This window comes from Poecilia reticulata, chromosome 11 (genome assembly GCF_904066995.2).
Source record: "Poecilia reticulata chromosome 11, P_reticulata-male-v2, whole genome shotgun sequence".
In the NCBI taxonomy this organism is placed as follows: domain Eukaryota; kingdom Metazoa; phylum Chordata; class Actinopteri; order Cyprinodontiformes; family Poeciliidae; genus Poecilia; species Poecilia reticulata.
The window spans coordinates 28,470,029-28,484,807 of record NC_088840.1 but is presented as its reverse complement, the minus strand read 5'-3'; the positions used below and the strand labels follow the sequence as shown (position 1 = coordinate 28,484,807).

At 40.1% G+C, this 14,779-nt stretch overlaps 1 protein-coding gene across 1 annotated transcript; it reads left to right on the top strand.

Annotated features, from left to right (window-relative positions):
• The first annotated feature begins 8 nt into the window (after nucleotides 1-8).
• On the top strand, nucleotides 9-11,860 carry cfap69 (cilia and flagella associated protein 69). Its single transcript, XM_008422907.3, has 22 exons — nucleotides 9-768; nucleotides 1,173-1,232; nucleotides 1,305-1,370; nucleotides 1,476-1,585; nucleotides 1,653-1,729; nucleotides 2,827-2,925; nucleotides 3,166-3,318; nucleotides 4,078-4,255; nucleotides 4,478-4,601; nucleotides 4,675-4,723; nucleotides 4,814-4,923; nucleotides 5,111-5,327; nucleotides 5,911-6,042; nucleotides 6,116-6,231; nucleotides 6,909-7,027; nucleotides 7,706-7,980; nucleotides 8,066-8,203; nucleotides 8,810-8,886; nucleotides 9,314-9,511; nucleotides 10,242-10,328; nucleotides 10,410-10,487; nucleotides 11,615-11,860. The coding sequence occupies exons 1-22, from the start codon at nucleotides 679-681 to the stop codon at nucleotides 11,702-11,704; spliced, it is 2,643 nt and encodes an 880-aa protein (XP_008421129.2). The 5' UTR covers nucleotides 9-678; the 3' UTR covers nucleotides 11,705-11,860.
• Nucleotides 11,861-14,779: the final 2,919 nt, after the last annotated feature.

Sequence of the window (14,779 nt, the reverse complement as noted above, 5' to 3'; positions counted from 1 at the left end):
CGGTTTGATTCGGCTTGCTTTTGGTGTTACATTTAAAGTACCTCGTAAATCCGATATTACATTTGAAAACAACCTGTACAATCCATTCACAATTTATTTCTAGAACATTTTAATAACTTCTAATATTCAAGATATTTGTATATAAGAGAATATGATTCTGTAGGCCTATGTAAAATTAAACTAAAGCGATATAAAACTTCAGGTGAGCAAACAATGACTTATTAGTACAATTTCTTAGATTCCGAAGCTTTACAGAATACCGATATCCAGATAGCGGATGAAATTCTAGCTCCCCAGTTTTGATTTCGTCTTTCTTATGTTCTATTATGATGATTTTACCAAAGTTTAATCCAAGAATTTCGACCTTTTAAGCTAAATTGAACGCACCATCCCTCGTGCAGCTTTCCGTCGCTTTTAAACAAAGTAACCATAGCAACCAGCGGTGTGCGTTGCCTACTTCTTGGACTCTGATTAGTGCCGAAATGTTTTTACTATTTTTACCTAATATTTACTGTCAGAAACAACCAAATATTACGTTCCGGTTTTGTTTCAATTAGAAAATAGTTTCCTAGCCGTCATAAACGGCGTTTTAAAGGTGAATGAAACGAGTTTTTCAGCAAAGTTTCGGGTAACCGACTGTTTTGTAGCAATAAGCGGAAGCTGCTCCTCTGTCCCGGGATGGATTTGAGACAAACTGTGAGCCGGGAGTTTACGGGAATTCCCAGGATAAGTCTGAGTGCGTCGTCTAAGATTACAAACGTCCAGGAGGTAAAGTGTCTTCATTTTGTATTATCACAAAGAAAGACTCGTATCATGGTATAGAGAGAGTTAAAAAAAAAAAAAAAGAGGAAGAAACTGTATGGAAGATAAATAATATCTAAAACCCTGAAGAAATTATTTTAAAAATAATCCAGTACAAGGACCATAGCAGTAATTGTGGTGTTTGAGAACACATTTTTTAAATATAAAATGTGAAAATTTCCAATTGTTTTAATATGAAATTAATTAGTATTTTGATGTAACAAGAAAATAAAGCTTATCCTCTAAAAGATTGATTATTATTATTTAGTTTTTTTTAATCAACCACATAATTCCTATTAGTTAAAACACTTTGGTAGTTTTAAACCAATGGGATGTTTCAGATCAAATTTTCCCTGCTGATTTTTCTACAGGCTACTCCTAAAAGTCTGGACCTCGTGAGGATTCTTAATCTTCTTGAGGATCCTCTGACGGTCAGTTAAATTTTTCACTTTTCTTTCAGCGAAGTTGCGTTTCTGCATCTAATCATGTGTTTTGTCCTGCAGACGAACCTGACGGAGAGGCACCTGTTTGTCCTGAAGAAGCTCCTGAAGAGGAACACGTCCGGCTTCGTATCCTCCGTCCTGGATTATCATGCTTTCCCTCTTGTGTCGTGATGGAAAGTCAACATTTTATTTTTCTTTCCTGCACGTTAAATCTTCTTAAAGTATGTTCAGCATTTAAGGGAGCTTGCAGATATAGCAAGGATAATCAACATCTGTGCTGAGAAAGTGATCGAGCGTCCCAAATATGCACCGTTTCTGTGCGAAATTCTTAAAATCAGCAGGTAGGAAACTCAGAAATGTGAATTTTTATCAGTTTCTGCATCAGCAGCGTCTCTGTTTTCTGCTCAGGATTCCCTTCCTGAAGAGCAAATCGTCCGATGACCTGATCTACGCTCAGGACGCCATAAACTTCCTCTCCTGCTTGGGTACGTACGCCGCTGTTTCAACAGATTTACACATTTATCTGGTTTTTAACCCATTTTCTAGTTATGTGAGCGGTAAACCGGCCGCTTCTCCACGTTTGAAGTTAATCAAAAAGCTAGAAAAGAGCAATAATGCTGTAGATCCACACTGCTACGCATTACTGTGTTAAAATATACTGTAGTAGCAATTTTTTAGTTTTACTAACTCAAATGTTAAAGTTGTGGCCTGAGTCCTGACTCTGAATCTCTGGAGGGAGCTAAAGATTAGGGTGATGGTGAGGAGGCTTTCCGGCCAGAAAGAGTACCAGTGGAAAAATAAAAAATAAACCTAAATTACTGAAAATTAAATCTAAATACATAAAAATGTATTCAAATATAATTTATGTATTTATAAATGAAAAAATATTTTATTTATGAATAACTAAATGTTTTAATTAAAGCAATCAGAAAGTAAAATAAATGAAATAAAAATTAAAAGCTCTAAAAATATTTGTCAAGTTAGATTAAAAAAAATAAAAATGTTATTAAAAAAGATTACAAATGAATTAAAACTATAAATATGAAAAATGATAGTTTTTATATTATGGATTGACACATAAATAGATGCACTGAAAAACTCAAAATATTATCAGGTTTTTTGGTGTAGTAGTACAAATACTTTGGTATTCTTAAAATGTGACCAAACTAACCTAAAGGTAATTATTTACCAATATATGGGAGCATATTTTAAGTAAATAACTCCATAATACTTATAAAAACACAACTACCAGTTCTATTGGCAGGTTATTTCACTGAAAAGTTATTTTTCTTGTTTTCAGTGAACTTTTTTATTTTACTTTTTTGTTATAAGTAAAATAATCTGCCAATGGAATTAGAACTTTTTCACCAATATTAAGAGATTTTTTACTTAAAATAAGCTTGTGTATGTTGCTGAAAAGCTACGTATAATTTAGTTTTGTTTTATTTTGAGTGTAATAAGATATTTACTCTAAAAACAGACTGAAACACTTGGTCAGTTGTTGAGTTTTTGCAGTGTAAGTGTCTCTCCGGTCGGTGCGGTGATGATGAGGAGCAGCAGCGGCTCATGCGTCTGTCTGCAGGTCGTCTGATGAAGATCCCGAACCCTGACATTCAGGAGCGCGTCGTGGAAATGGTCCAGTTGTTTTTCAGCTTGGAGGCGTCCAAGGATCAGCCTGAAGGTAAATCCAGCGACTTGATGCAGCTGTTAGCTGAGGCAGGAGGGAGCTTCAAAATGAACCTGGAGGCTCTGACAGTTTAACAGATTAACTTTGCCCTCAGGTTGTGTTCACATTTTACTCCAAGCATTCCTCGGGCAGCATTTCTCTCCAGCTAACGTTTCAATAATCGATTAATCCCTATTATTCTGATTAATTGTCTCAGCCCTAATGTTTATCATTTTCCCCTGTTGCTCTGCTCAGATATCCAGACCATCTCTCCTTTCTACCGGCTGCAGCTGGTGGAGCACAGCGACCTTCCCAAGTTGCTGGTTGAGTCCATTGCCGCGCTGCAGAACCAGTCGTTCATCAAGCTGCAGCTGCTGGAAACCCTGCAGTTCCTCTGCAGCTTCTCTGGTGACGAACACTGCCCTCTGCAGGCAGGGAGGAAGAAACAGACGCAAATCTCTCCGAGTCTAATCCGCTCAGAAACGAGTTTTAATTCAGAAACCAACGTTTTCATCCAAACGGTTTAGAGATTCAGTTTAAATTATGTGACTCACCATGATAAATTATTCCGGACGATAAATTGTCCCAGAAGTTATTGCGATAAACGATAACGTTGTTTTGAGACCATTTTAAAGTAGTACCAGGGTAATGTCATAATAATGCAAGAACTCGTTCTCAGATATGAATAAACTTTAAATTCTAATGAACATTTAACACTGGAACTGGAAGATAATTTTTAAAAAACAGTTAAATATTGAGCTTGTTTTACTTTATCATGCGATTAATTGATATATTGATTATTGCAACAGGCCTACTGACGAGAGGAAAAGAGTGTAAACAATTTATTTAAACTATTCTGTGAGGTCCAATAATGTATCAAATTTCTTCACTTTAAATTTAGACAAAAATCCGTTCGTGCATAAAATTCTGTAACTTAAATTAACCTTAATTTACGGTTAATTTAACCTCATTAGACATTCCAGACTAATGAGGTCAGCCTGGATTTTTCTTAAATAAAACATACATCAAAGATTTATTCAAAATATTTTACAAACAAATGAAGCTGACTAAATTAGTTTTTTGAGCATTTTGAATCGATTCAGGACTAGAAACTGTGATTCTCCATGGCCATTCATCCCTTCATCAGTTTTTCTGACCGTTTTGCAGACCTGATCTGCAGGTCGATGCTGGACGCAGGAGCAGCGGGGACCGTGTGTCTGCACATGAACGGAGCCGACCCGCCGGGCCGGTTCCTGTCCTGCTGCTCGGAGATCCTCTGGGTCCTGCTGGAGAGCAGCGGCCGGGACGACGCCGTGGCTCAGCTCTGCAGCCTCGACTGCGTGGTGTAGGCGTCGCATGCTCTCACACCGTGAAACAGCGTCTCTACGGCAGGCCACTTTAGCATTAAATCGCACTTCAGCGCACTTACATGAAGTCGTCCCATATTTTGTCAAAATCTACTAGTCAAAACATAGAAGCAGATATTTTTGAATTACCATTCCAGATAGACTGAACAGATTTTATGCTAAACGGCCTGCCGTAGCGTGACTTGGTCCATGCCTTCCAGGTCTCTGAAGGAAGCGTTTTCGTCCGTCCTGGCGCTCACATCCCAGGGCTTTGACATGCAGCTCAGGAACTACCTGCTGGTGTTCACAACTCTCATCGCAGAAAATCCAAACTGTCCGCTCATCGTGAGTACGACCGGTTTAAATAAATCACTTCTGTAGACCAGCGTCCTGCTGAAAACCGCTTTCTGACCTGCAGGAGAGCTTATTTGCCAAACAGCTGCTGGGCTACATCACACTTCCAGAATGTGAGACATTTTCTCCTCCCAGTTAGTTTTGTCTTAGAAAGTAATTAAATGTGATTTTTGAGAAGAATAAAAGTGTCTTTTTATTTCAAGTGGAGATCTCTTCAGCGCAGAAACTCACCCAGAGCAAAGAAGACCTGAAGATGAAGAAGCTGTTGCTGAATCTGCTGATTTTGTTGTCCAGAAACGTTGCTGCTACGCAGGTCAGTCACACTACGGCAGGCTGTTTTAGCATAGACAGTCAGAATGTAGTTGTGTGTAGACAAAACTAATATTTAATGTTTTTACAGATGGTCAGAGGAAACAGAGTTTATGTTAAAATGGCTTGCCATACTCCCTCTAACATGTTGACTCTGGGAAATTGAGTCTGAATTTTCTGTTTTCCATCAGCTCTTCAGAGAGGAGCTGGTCATGGTGAGCCTGCTGCGTTTCGTGGATCCGCCTGAGAAGCAGCCGTCTTCCCCTCAGAGCGCCATCCTCAGCCAGCAGGAGGAACTGCAGCTTCAGGCGCTGGAGACGCTGGCCAGCATCGCGCCGGTCATGCTGCAAGACTACATGGGCTGCCAGGGAAACACGCACCTGCTGCTGCTGCTGGAGTGGTGCTGCGGTACGCTGCGCGTTACGGCAGGAGCCCAGGGCCACGATGGAGCCACGGGACGCATGAAACCTTCCAACATCAGTTTTTACCCGGTTATGTTTAGGACGACTATTAACACTGCAGAAACACAAAATATTATCTTTTTTATCTAGCTCTTAGTGCACTTGAATTAAAATAAAACCAATTTGCAAATAACTTTTCAGCAAGAAATATGAGGTTTTTTTAAAGTCAATATTGCTAATGATGAAAAACTACTCGGTCCATTGATAGTGTTATATTTCATTTATATCATGAAAAATGTCTTGGAACTTCAACTTTTTATTAATATTAAGGAATTTTTTACTTAAAACGAGCTCCACAGTTAGCTGAAAAGCTACTTTTAAGTTATTTTGTCTCATTTCAAATGTGCTAAGATGTTTGAAACTAAACAAAACCACTTGGTAGCATTTTGTATTTTTGCATTAGCAAAATATTTTTTCAGTCATGGATTGGGCACTAAAACTGTTCCTTATAAATCTGGCCCTGGAAATGGTAGCAGGTCATTTTTACCGTCTGCAGATTTCAGATTGAATGTTTTTTGTTCTGCTCTTAGCTTCAGATGCCAGAGACAGGCGAAAGCTGCAGATGCAGCGCTGCATCAGAGTCCTGCGCGCCGTCACGTCTCTGGGGGAGCAGTCCGTCAAGCAGGACCTCAGCGACCAGGGAGCCATCCACCAGCTTCTGGGTAACGCCCCCTTCAACCGCAGCAAAATGGCCGCCGTGAACGGCTAGAGCAGTGAGGCGTGTCTCCCTCCCAGGGATTATAATCCAGCTGGAAGACGTTTGTGACGAGGGCGATGCGGTAACCATAGAGATGATGTCGAACATCCAGCTGATCCTGTCAGCGCTGTGTGAGACCGACCTGCACAGAAAGGCAAAAAGCTCTTCCCTCAAAAGATTACACTCATAACGCAAATACAAGCAAAACACGAAGAAAAGCTAATATGTGCTATGCTAAACATCAACCGGAAAGAAAAGGAGCATAAAACTAAAGATGGGAATTTAATCTAAAAAAAAACAAGATAGACAGATGCGCATTACAAGGTGTGAAGGTTTTTAAAGCCGAGTTAAAACCCTTTAATTTGGTGCCTTACTGTTCTACCTACTACTGCTTTTTTTGTTGCTATTTTATCTGTTTTTAAACTGTTTTACTTCAGTTTTTTGTCTTTTTGTCCAGCACTTTGCTTAAGAGCTTCATAAATAAAGTTATTGTAATTATCAAGGTGTAGCGTAAACCCATGGAATAGATTACATTTGTTTAAAAGAAACTTAACATCCAACATACATAAAAAATAAGCAGTTCAATTATGTACATTTCAATGTAAAGTCCAATTTTGTGTACTGTGCATATATAATTTTAAGAGGGAATATTCCCTTTGGACAACTAAACAAACAGAAGCAATGAAAGGTAAAATCAGGTGTAAAAATAAAATCTGAAAAATGGCCAACTCCATTAATGTAGGTCCAACACGAGCAGCTGCTGCCTGATGACTTTAGCTTGTATGGTAGAGAGTTAATAAGTTCAAACGTGGATGTTTTGCTGTCTTCCAGGAGCTGTTTGGGTCAGAGGGGGTGGAAATGGTCGTACGTTTCCTGAAGAAAGGTTCGGAGAACTTCTACAGCGGTTTGGGACACAACAAGCTGCTGATCTCCACCGTCGACTGCGTGTGGTCAGTCCAACCAAACCGCATCAAAACAGGAAACCATTACAGTTCTGGAGGTTCGCCCACACTGGGCATGAAGGGGTTAACTAAGAGCATGTTTCCCAAGGAAAAAAATGGGCTTTTTAAAATTTAAAAATAAGGAAATTCTTCTGTTTATTTTAAAACTACATACATACAGTCTGAAAAACAGACATTCGGCTGCAGAGGTTCCTGTAGTTTTGGAGGATGTTCTCCAGGTAACATGTAAAAATTGTTTTATTATGAGTGAAATAATCTGCAAGAGGAACTAGAGGAACTAGAACTTTTTCATCAATAAGAAGTTCTGAACTTTTTTGTCAATTTTCAGGAATTGTTGACTGAGAACAATCTCTTACATCTTGCTCAAAACTTACGTGTTTGTTGGTTTTATCTTATTTCAAGTGTACTAAGATATTTGCGATAAAAACTGGGACCAAAAATACTTGGTAAGATTTTGTGTTTTTGCAGTGTGTCACTCCCACAGCATGACACTGCCACTACCAGGTTTGTTATGTAATTAGGTTAATTAAATTCAACATTCTTGTTCTGAAAAGCAGCTGAATGTGTTTAGATGTACTGCTGCCAGTGAAAAGCTCATTCTGGAGCCTGTTGTCAGAAAAGCTGAGCCGAGTGAACCGATGGCAGAGTTTCCGTTCGTCCCTCCAGGTCCTGCATCGTCGGCTGCTGCATCACAGAAAACCAGTTTCTATGGAAGGACGGCGCCGGCCTGCTGCTGGATTTGCTCCGCTTCAGCCCCAGGTGCATGCACAGCGTCATCCTCTCCATCCTGCTGGACCTGTTCAACAACCCCAACACCCGGCCGCTGATCCTGGACTGGAGGGACGCCGACGGCCGCTCGGCCCCCAGCGTCCTGCTGCAGCTCTGGAGGGACGAGGAGGAGGAGCTGGGCGTCCTGCGGGACGAAAACGGAGGAATTGCAGGTCAGACTGAGACGAATCCACTGGGAGAACCGGATTCGTCTCAAAGATTATCTGTCAGGTTGGATGTTTTGTTTTTGCCCCAAAGATCCGGAGAAGCCACTTCTGACCCGTTTCCAGGACAAGATCAGCAACCTGTCGTTTTCGGCCAACGCGCCGTCTGCAGCCGTGCTGGAAACAATGGAGAACCTGCGAGGGAAGATTTACCTGCTGCTCGCCAGGCTGGGTGAGAGAGAAACAGGAGCCAAACAGAGAAAGTAAGGCAACACTCCGCCTGGAGGGGACGGCATAAAGCTGACATGTTATAAACATAAAGGAGCCTTTAGAAATGTTTCATGTTGACACGAAGCGACATTCAGTAAATAATGGCACTTTAATGCAAAGTTCCACTAAAATTAAAAGTTCAACTTTTAGTGCAACTTTGCATTAAAAGTGTCATTATTTACTGAGTGACTCTTCATGACAACATCAAACTTTTATAAAGACTCCTTTATGTTTATGACACTGTTGTGTCAGCCCCTTCAGACAAACTGTTACCAAACTGAATTCTGGGAGAAAAATTCAACTTGGTATTTGGTAAAAATTAATCCGTCTGTCCAGAAAAACAATCTGCCTATCGCAACAAAAGCAACAAGAACCAATGAGCTTTCTTCATTTTCCCACAAGATCTACTCCAAAAAACTGTTTCCTGCTCATTTTTGTATTGAGAAGCAAATATTACATTTTTGTTTGTAGCTTTTGAAATGCAGAACAATTTCATTTTCTACAGTGGAGCGTTAGTTTTTGTCTGTTCCTACTTTCTGTTAATGTTTGCTCCATGTTTGGGCTCCAGGTTTCCAGGAGCTTCCTGGGCTGTCGGTGGGAGATCATGTGACTCTGGGCATCGTCATGAGATACCTGGACTTCAAGGTGACAACAGCTTTCAAATTAAAGGCTCTCACACTGTTTCTGTGTCTACTTTCTACTGCAGATATCTGACTACACTTGAAATAGTAACTTTTCAGCACATATAGGAGCTTATTTTGAGTAAAAAAATCCTTAAAATTGATAAAAACTGGCAGGTTATTTCACTTTTGACAAGACGTTTTTCCCTTTTTATAAGTGAAATAATCTGCCAGTTTATGAAGTCATCTTTGAGCTTTTAGTCACGTTAAAAAGCCTGTCCTAAACTCACATATGGATGAATTTACAGAAAATGTAACAAATAAAAGTTTTTTTCTGCTTAAAGCCATGGATCATGAAACTGTTTCTGTGAAACCCGAAATCAGGAAAATGTTCGGAGCGTCTCCAGTTGAGTCGTTTCCTCTGTGAGAAAGTTTTGAGCTTCTCCTCGCAGGTCTGCGAGGTTTGGAACGAGATCAGGAGCGAACTGAGTCTGGACGACGTGACGCCGGTCACCTCTGACGAAAACGCGCTGCACTCCATTTCTAAGGCGTTGACGGGAAAGGCGCTGAGCGTGAAGGAGGAGCAGATCCGCATCCTGGAGGAGGAGAAGCAGCGGGAGATCGAGGAGGAAATCCGCATCTACGCAGAGGTGCTGAGAGTTCATGTCAAATCCGCCAGAAACCGCCTTCACCACGCTTCTTTCATTTACAGTCTGTCTTATTTTCAGACATTTTCACCGTCCTGTACACTAATCAAAAAATGCTGGAAAAAAACACAAGATAATACAATACAGAAATGATAAACAATATTTAAATCCCTGTCACAGAAAGTTCAGCTTATTAAACCTTCACTGTGTTATAAAGCATCGTCAAAACGGAGGCAGCTGCAGCGTTTTTCTAAAACTTATAAAGGAATTTCAGCCGAGTCTGTAGAGAAACTCATAAAAGGAAACAATCAAACTTTTTATGTTTAGCAAAATATTTTCTTCACCTGTTTAAATTAAAGAGTTACAAACTGTTTAAACTCTTCACAACAACTATTCCACACCTGAATCCTTCCAACTGAGGTACAATTGTTTCTAACATCTTTCTGACTTTTTGTGTTTTAAATAAGTCTGTCATAGTCTGTTTAAATCTTTAACTACACCTTTAAAGGAGTTTATTATGGGTTTACTGCGTAGTCGATGCTGTTCTGAGCTCCATTAAGTCATAAACGTTTAAAGTGTGCAAAGTGAGAAATATTTCATTATTTGGATGAAAATAACCAGTTATAATCTGGAAATCCTTCTTCTGGACCGTGTAGAGAGGTTTATGTGAATATTACTGTTCTGTCTTTATTTTCATGAACTCAGAGGAGTTTCTGTTTTTTTTTTATTTCAGATGAAAACCCACCAGACACAGGAGGAAATCGCTGCCAAATCCTGGGAGAAATACGTCGCCAGAACTTCAAACTACGACATCCTGAAGGTTTTTTCCAATTAACAGCTGAAATTACTGTCAGGCTCAACGATAGTTAACCGTTTCCTTCGTCTCGTGGTTTAACTGCAGGAGGAAAAAGCTCAGAGGAAAAAACACCTGAAATCCAAACTGAAGCCTAAAGAAGCTCCTGGTGATCGACGTCCGAAGGTCTCACATCAACACTCTGCTTTCCTCTGGTTTCTGTCAAACTAAACACTCAACAAGACGGCGTTAGACAAATCTACACTCCATCCATCCATTTTCTTTACACCCGTATCCCTAGTGGGGTCAGGAGGTGCTGGTTCCTCTCCAGCTAATGTTCTAAATGAGAGGCGGGGTCACCCTGGACAGGTCACCTGGACAGGTCGCCAGTCTGTCGAAGCGCAACACAGAGACACACAACCATGCACACACACTCACACCTAGAGGCAATCTGGAGAGGCCAATTAACCTGACAGTCATGTTTTTGGACTGTGGGAGGAAACCGGAGTACCTGGAGAAAACCCACCATGCACAGGGAGAACATGGAGACTCCATGCAGAAAGACCGGGGCCGGGAATCGAACCCAGAACCTTCTTGCTGCAACGCAACAGCTATACCACTGTGCCACTGGGCAGCCCAAATCTACACTCCATGACCTAAAAATGTACTTTCCTGGAACTTTCCTGGAACTTTCCTGGAACTTTCCTTGAACCTTCTGGCTGTTTTCCTGGAAATGTTCTGCAGAGTTCTGGGTAAGTTCCAGGAAATTAAGTTTTTCAGTCTGGGAATGTTGCTGGGATTTCAAGGAAGGCAACTTTTATAGTCTGGAGATGTTGCTTGAAATTTCCAAGAAAGCAACTTTTACTGTCGGGGAAAGTTCATGGTGAGTTTCAGGAGAGCAGCATCTCATCCGTCGCCTGCCAATACAACCGGATTCCCCAAAATGCCCCAATATTACAAGTGACTCATCTCCAGTACGTTCCTGAAGTAGTACCACAAAGTTTTATAAAAGTTTGTGGGATGTCACTGGAAAGTATCTGCGTATTCCAGGAATGCTGCAGAAAGTAACCCTGACTTTAACTAAAGCAATAGAGCCGTGTTAAGACGGGATCTCCATGGAAACCAGAAGGATTTGTGCGTTGACTAATGAACATTTCATCCCCATGACGTCACGGTTTTGAGACATGATGTCTGTCGGATCAAAAGGACATTTCTGCAAAATCTAAAAACCTTTTTATTTGGTCACTTTTACACGTGGGTCTGTGTGAATTAGGTCTGATTTCTCATCACCAGTAATGCTGCTTGTGTTTCAGAATTTCATCACCCACATCATGGCAGTGAAGCCCACCGGGGAACCGGGTCCTTCAGGGGTCGACGTGTTGCTCGCCAGAACCGTAATCTGAGCCAAACGGACTGAAGAAGAGCCCAGAACTGACGGTACCAAGACTCCTGGATCAACGTCAGACTTTTATTCTCCAGCAGCTCTGAATGCTCCTTCAGTTCTCTGAGGATCAAAACCGAGAGAAAAACATTTTCTGCAATAAACCGCTTGCATTTTCTGTGTGTGGCTGCTTCTGTAAGACAACGAGCAGAAAATACAGACGTGATGTCACTCAGTCTGCACAGCCACTTCCTTATAGTCTGGTCGAACGCATGCAAGATACTTCTGTGATAAACACGAGTTTCAAGCCTAATTTATGCTAACGAGGGTTGAATCAATCTTTTCTGTCAATGATTTCTGTCTGGAAGTTTGCAAAAACATTTATAATCAAATCAGGTGGAGGATGAAAAGTCACCTGGATTACATTTTTACAGTTAATTAAATCAATGAAGAATTTGAATTGTGCATTTAAAAATACTGATTTAAAAACCCTTTCCCTGAACATTTTGTAACTCCACTAGTCTTGATCTTGTCGGGAACTGAAGCTCTTTCTGGGATTGTTTGATTTTCTGGTGTTTTTATGTTTGCTTGTATTTAATGCTTTCTGCTTCGTGAATCCAGGGCAGAAATGTGCAGCAAACGGAGCAAACTGCTGATTGAATTTACCTCCTGAGTTTCTGTCATTGTTGAGGATGTTATGCTGATTCCTGAAGGTTTATTCAACTAACCATCTTCTTATTGGCCAGCAGTGGTAACTGCACACACGGCTGCAGGAAAAGACTCAACCAAGTGTGTTTTCATCTTGTTCTGAATCTTTTTTACATTGAAGTATTGTCTTCAGATCTGTTGTCAATAATAACCTACAGTAAGAACTGTGTTACGATTTTTTAACATCTTTATGTAATGAAAGCAGAGGAACCCCAGAATAATCCAAAACAAAAATAAAATCTGAACTTGTCCAGCAGCAGCTTCTCATTAAAGAAAAACCTAAAGGAGTTTTTTGCTCTAAACTGGGAGACTTTTCCAGTGTTTCATGCTCAGTGTTTTCAGGTTACATAAGTCACTGCAGTGCATTAACACAAATGTTCCTTCAAGCGTGCAGCAAGCTGCACAGAGCCACTTTTCTCTCGCTGCTCCCATCATTACCGTCTGGACGGCCGAATCATCCGTGACGTTTTACGAAGCTTCAGACAAAAGATCCGGGACATGCAGGAGCCTGGTCAGCTCATCCGGCCGTGAAGCGGATCGCTGCTGGACCGACTCGCTCCTGAAAACTGTGAGAAACATTTTGTTTTACCTGAAGAAGGACTGATGCTGTAGAATGACTGAGGGACAAACAGCAACTAAAAACATGTTTTAGATACTTGATGGTTATGATTAGGCCTGTCATGGTAACACGTTTTTCTGAAAGATAAATTATCCTACAAGCTATTGCGATAAATGATAATGTTGTTTTGTTACCATTTTCCATGGCATAATAATGCAAGAATACAATCTCAAAGTTTAACAAACTTTAATTTGTAATTAAACTGGAAAACATTTTAAATAAACAAACAAAACAACGGAAACAAAAATTAAAAAGAGTTATAAAGTCTCTGCAAACAAAACTGTCCTTAAAAAAGGTTCAGTTGAGACTAAAACACCAGACAGAAGAATTATCACCAGTTATTGGTAGAAAAATAAAAATTATTTATCTTGTTTTAATTTATCATGGAATTTATTGATTTATTGCGACAGGCCTAGTTATGATGCTGATTATTATGTTAATAAATGTTTCCTTTGTCCAAGGATGGGATTGTCCAGGGGGGTTGTTTTATTTTAATCTTTATTAAATTACTAACATAATGTTTGTTTTGTCCATTAAATATTTAATGGCTGAAGCAAAATTACAACAATTAATTCAATAATGTTTATTTTTCTGGTTTTAAAGTACAGAGTAATTTAAGAAATCATCCAAAACCAAAATCTGGTGCTGAGTTGCTGTGATTCTCTCAGACCTGCTTAAAAAGCAAAGATTTCTCCTGATCTGACTGATTGTCAGACTGACTGATGCTCAGTTCTCGTTTTTTAATCTCGTCAGCGGCTCCAGCGGCAGGCGTGATGTTCAGATTGGGAAGGCTGACTCCAGGATACTTCCGACTCCTCCAGGTGAGAGTTCGGTACAGATGAGGCGATTGAAGCATTATGTCACTGTTTCTTTAAATAGTCTCTGAACAGGTGCACATAGTCGAAAGTCTTTAATTCACTCAGCCAAAAGCTTAACTAACCAACTGAAAAACAAACCAACTCACCAACCAAGTAACCAATCAAATCAGCCAAATGACCGAGCGTCCTCCTCAAACCAAACCTGCTCTAGAGCAAGCTAACCGACTGATCCGCCATCTGATTGGCCAGCCACTTAACCAACCCTATGAGCCAACTAAATAACAAACCAAACATATGACCAACTTGATTAACCAAACTACTGACATAAACCTGACCACTGTATCAACTAACAACAATCAACTCAAGTTATCCCCAAGCAAAGCTGACAACCTAAACGAACATCCAACCAAACCAAATCAATCCTAAGCCAAGTTAACCAACTTAACAACCAGGTTAACCAATGTAACAACCAGGTTAACCAATGTAACAACCAGGTTAACCAACTTAACAACCAAGTTAACCAACTTAACAACAATGTTAACCAATGTAACAACCAGGTTAACCAACTTAACAACCAGGTTAACCAACTTAACAACCAAGTTAACCAATGTAACAACTAGGTTAACCAACTTAACAACCAAGTTAACAAGCCAGCTTAACAACAATGTTAACCAATTTAACAACCAGGTTAACCAACTTAACAACCAAGTTAACCAATGTAACAACCAGGTTAACCAACTTAACAACCAAGTTAACCAGCCAGCTTAACAACAATGTTAACCAATGTAACAACCAGGTTAACCAACTTAACAACCAGGTTAACCAACTTAACAACCACGTTACAGTCAGGTTAACCAACTTAACAACCAGGTTAACCAACTTAATAACCAAGTTAACCAACTTAATAACCAGGTTAACCAATGTAGCAACCAGGTTAACCAACTTAATAACT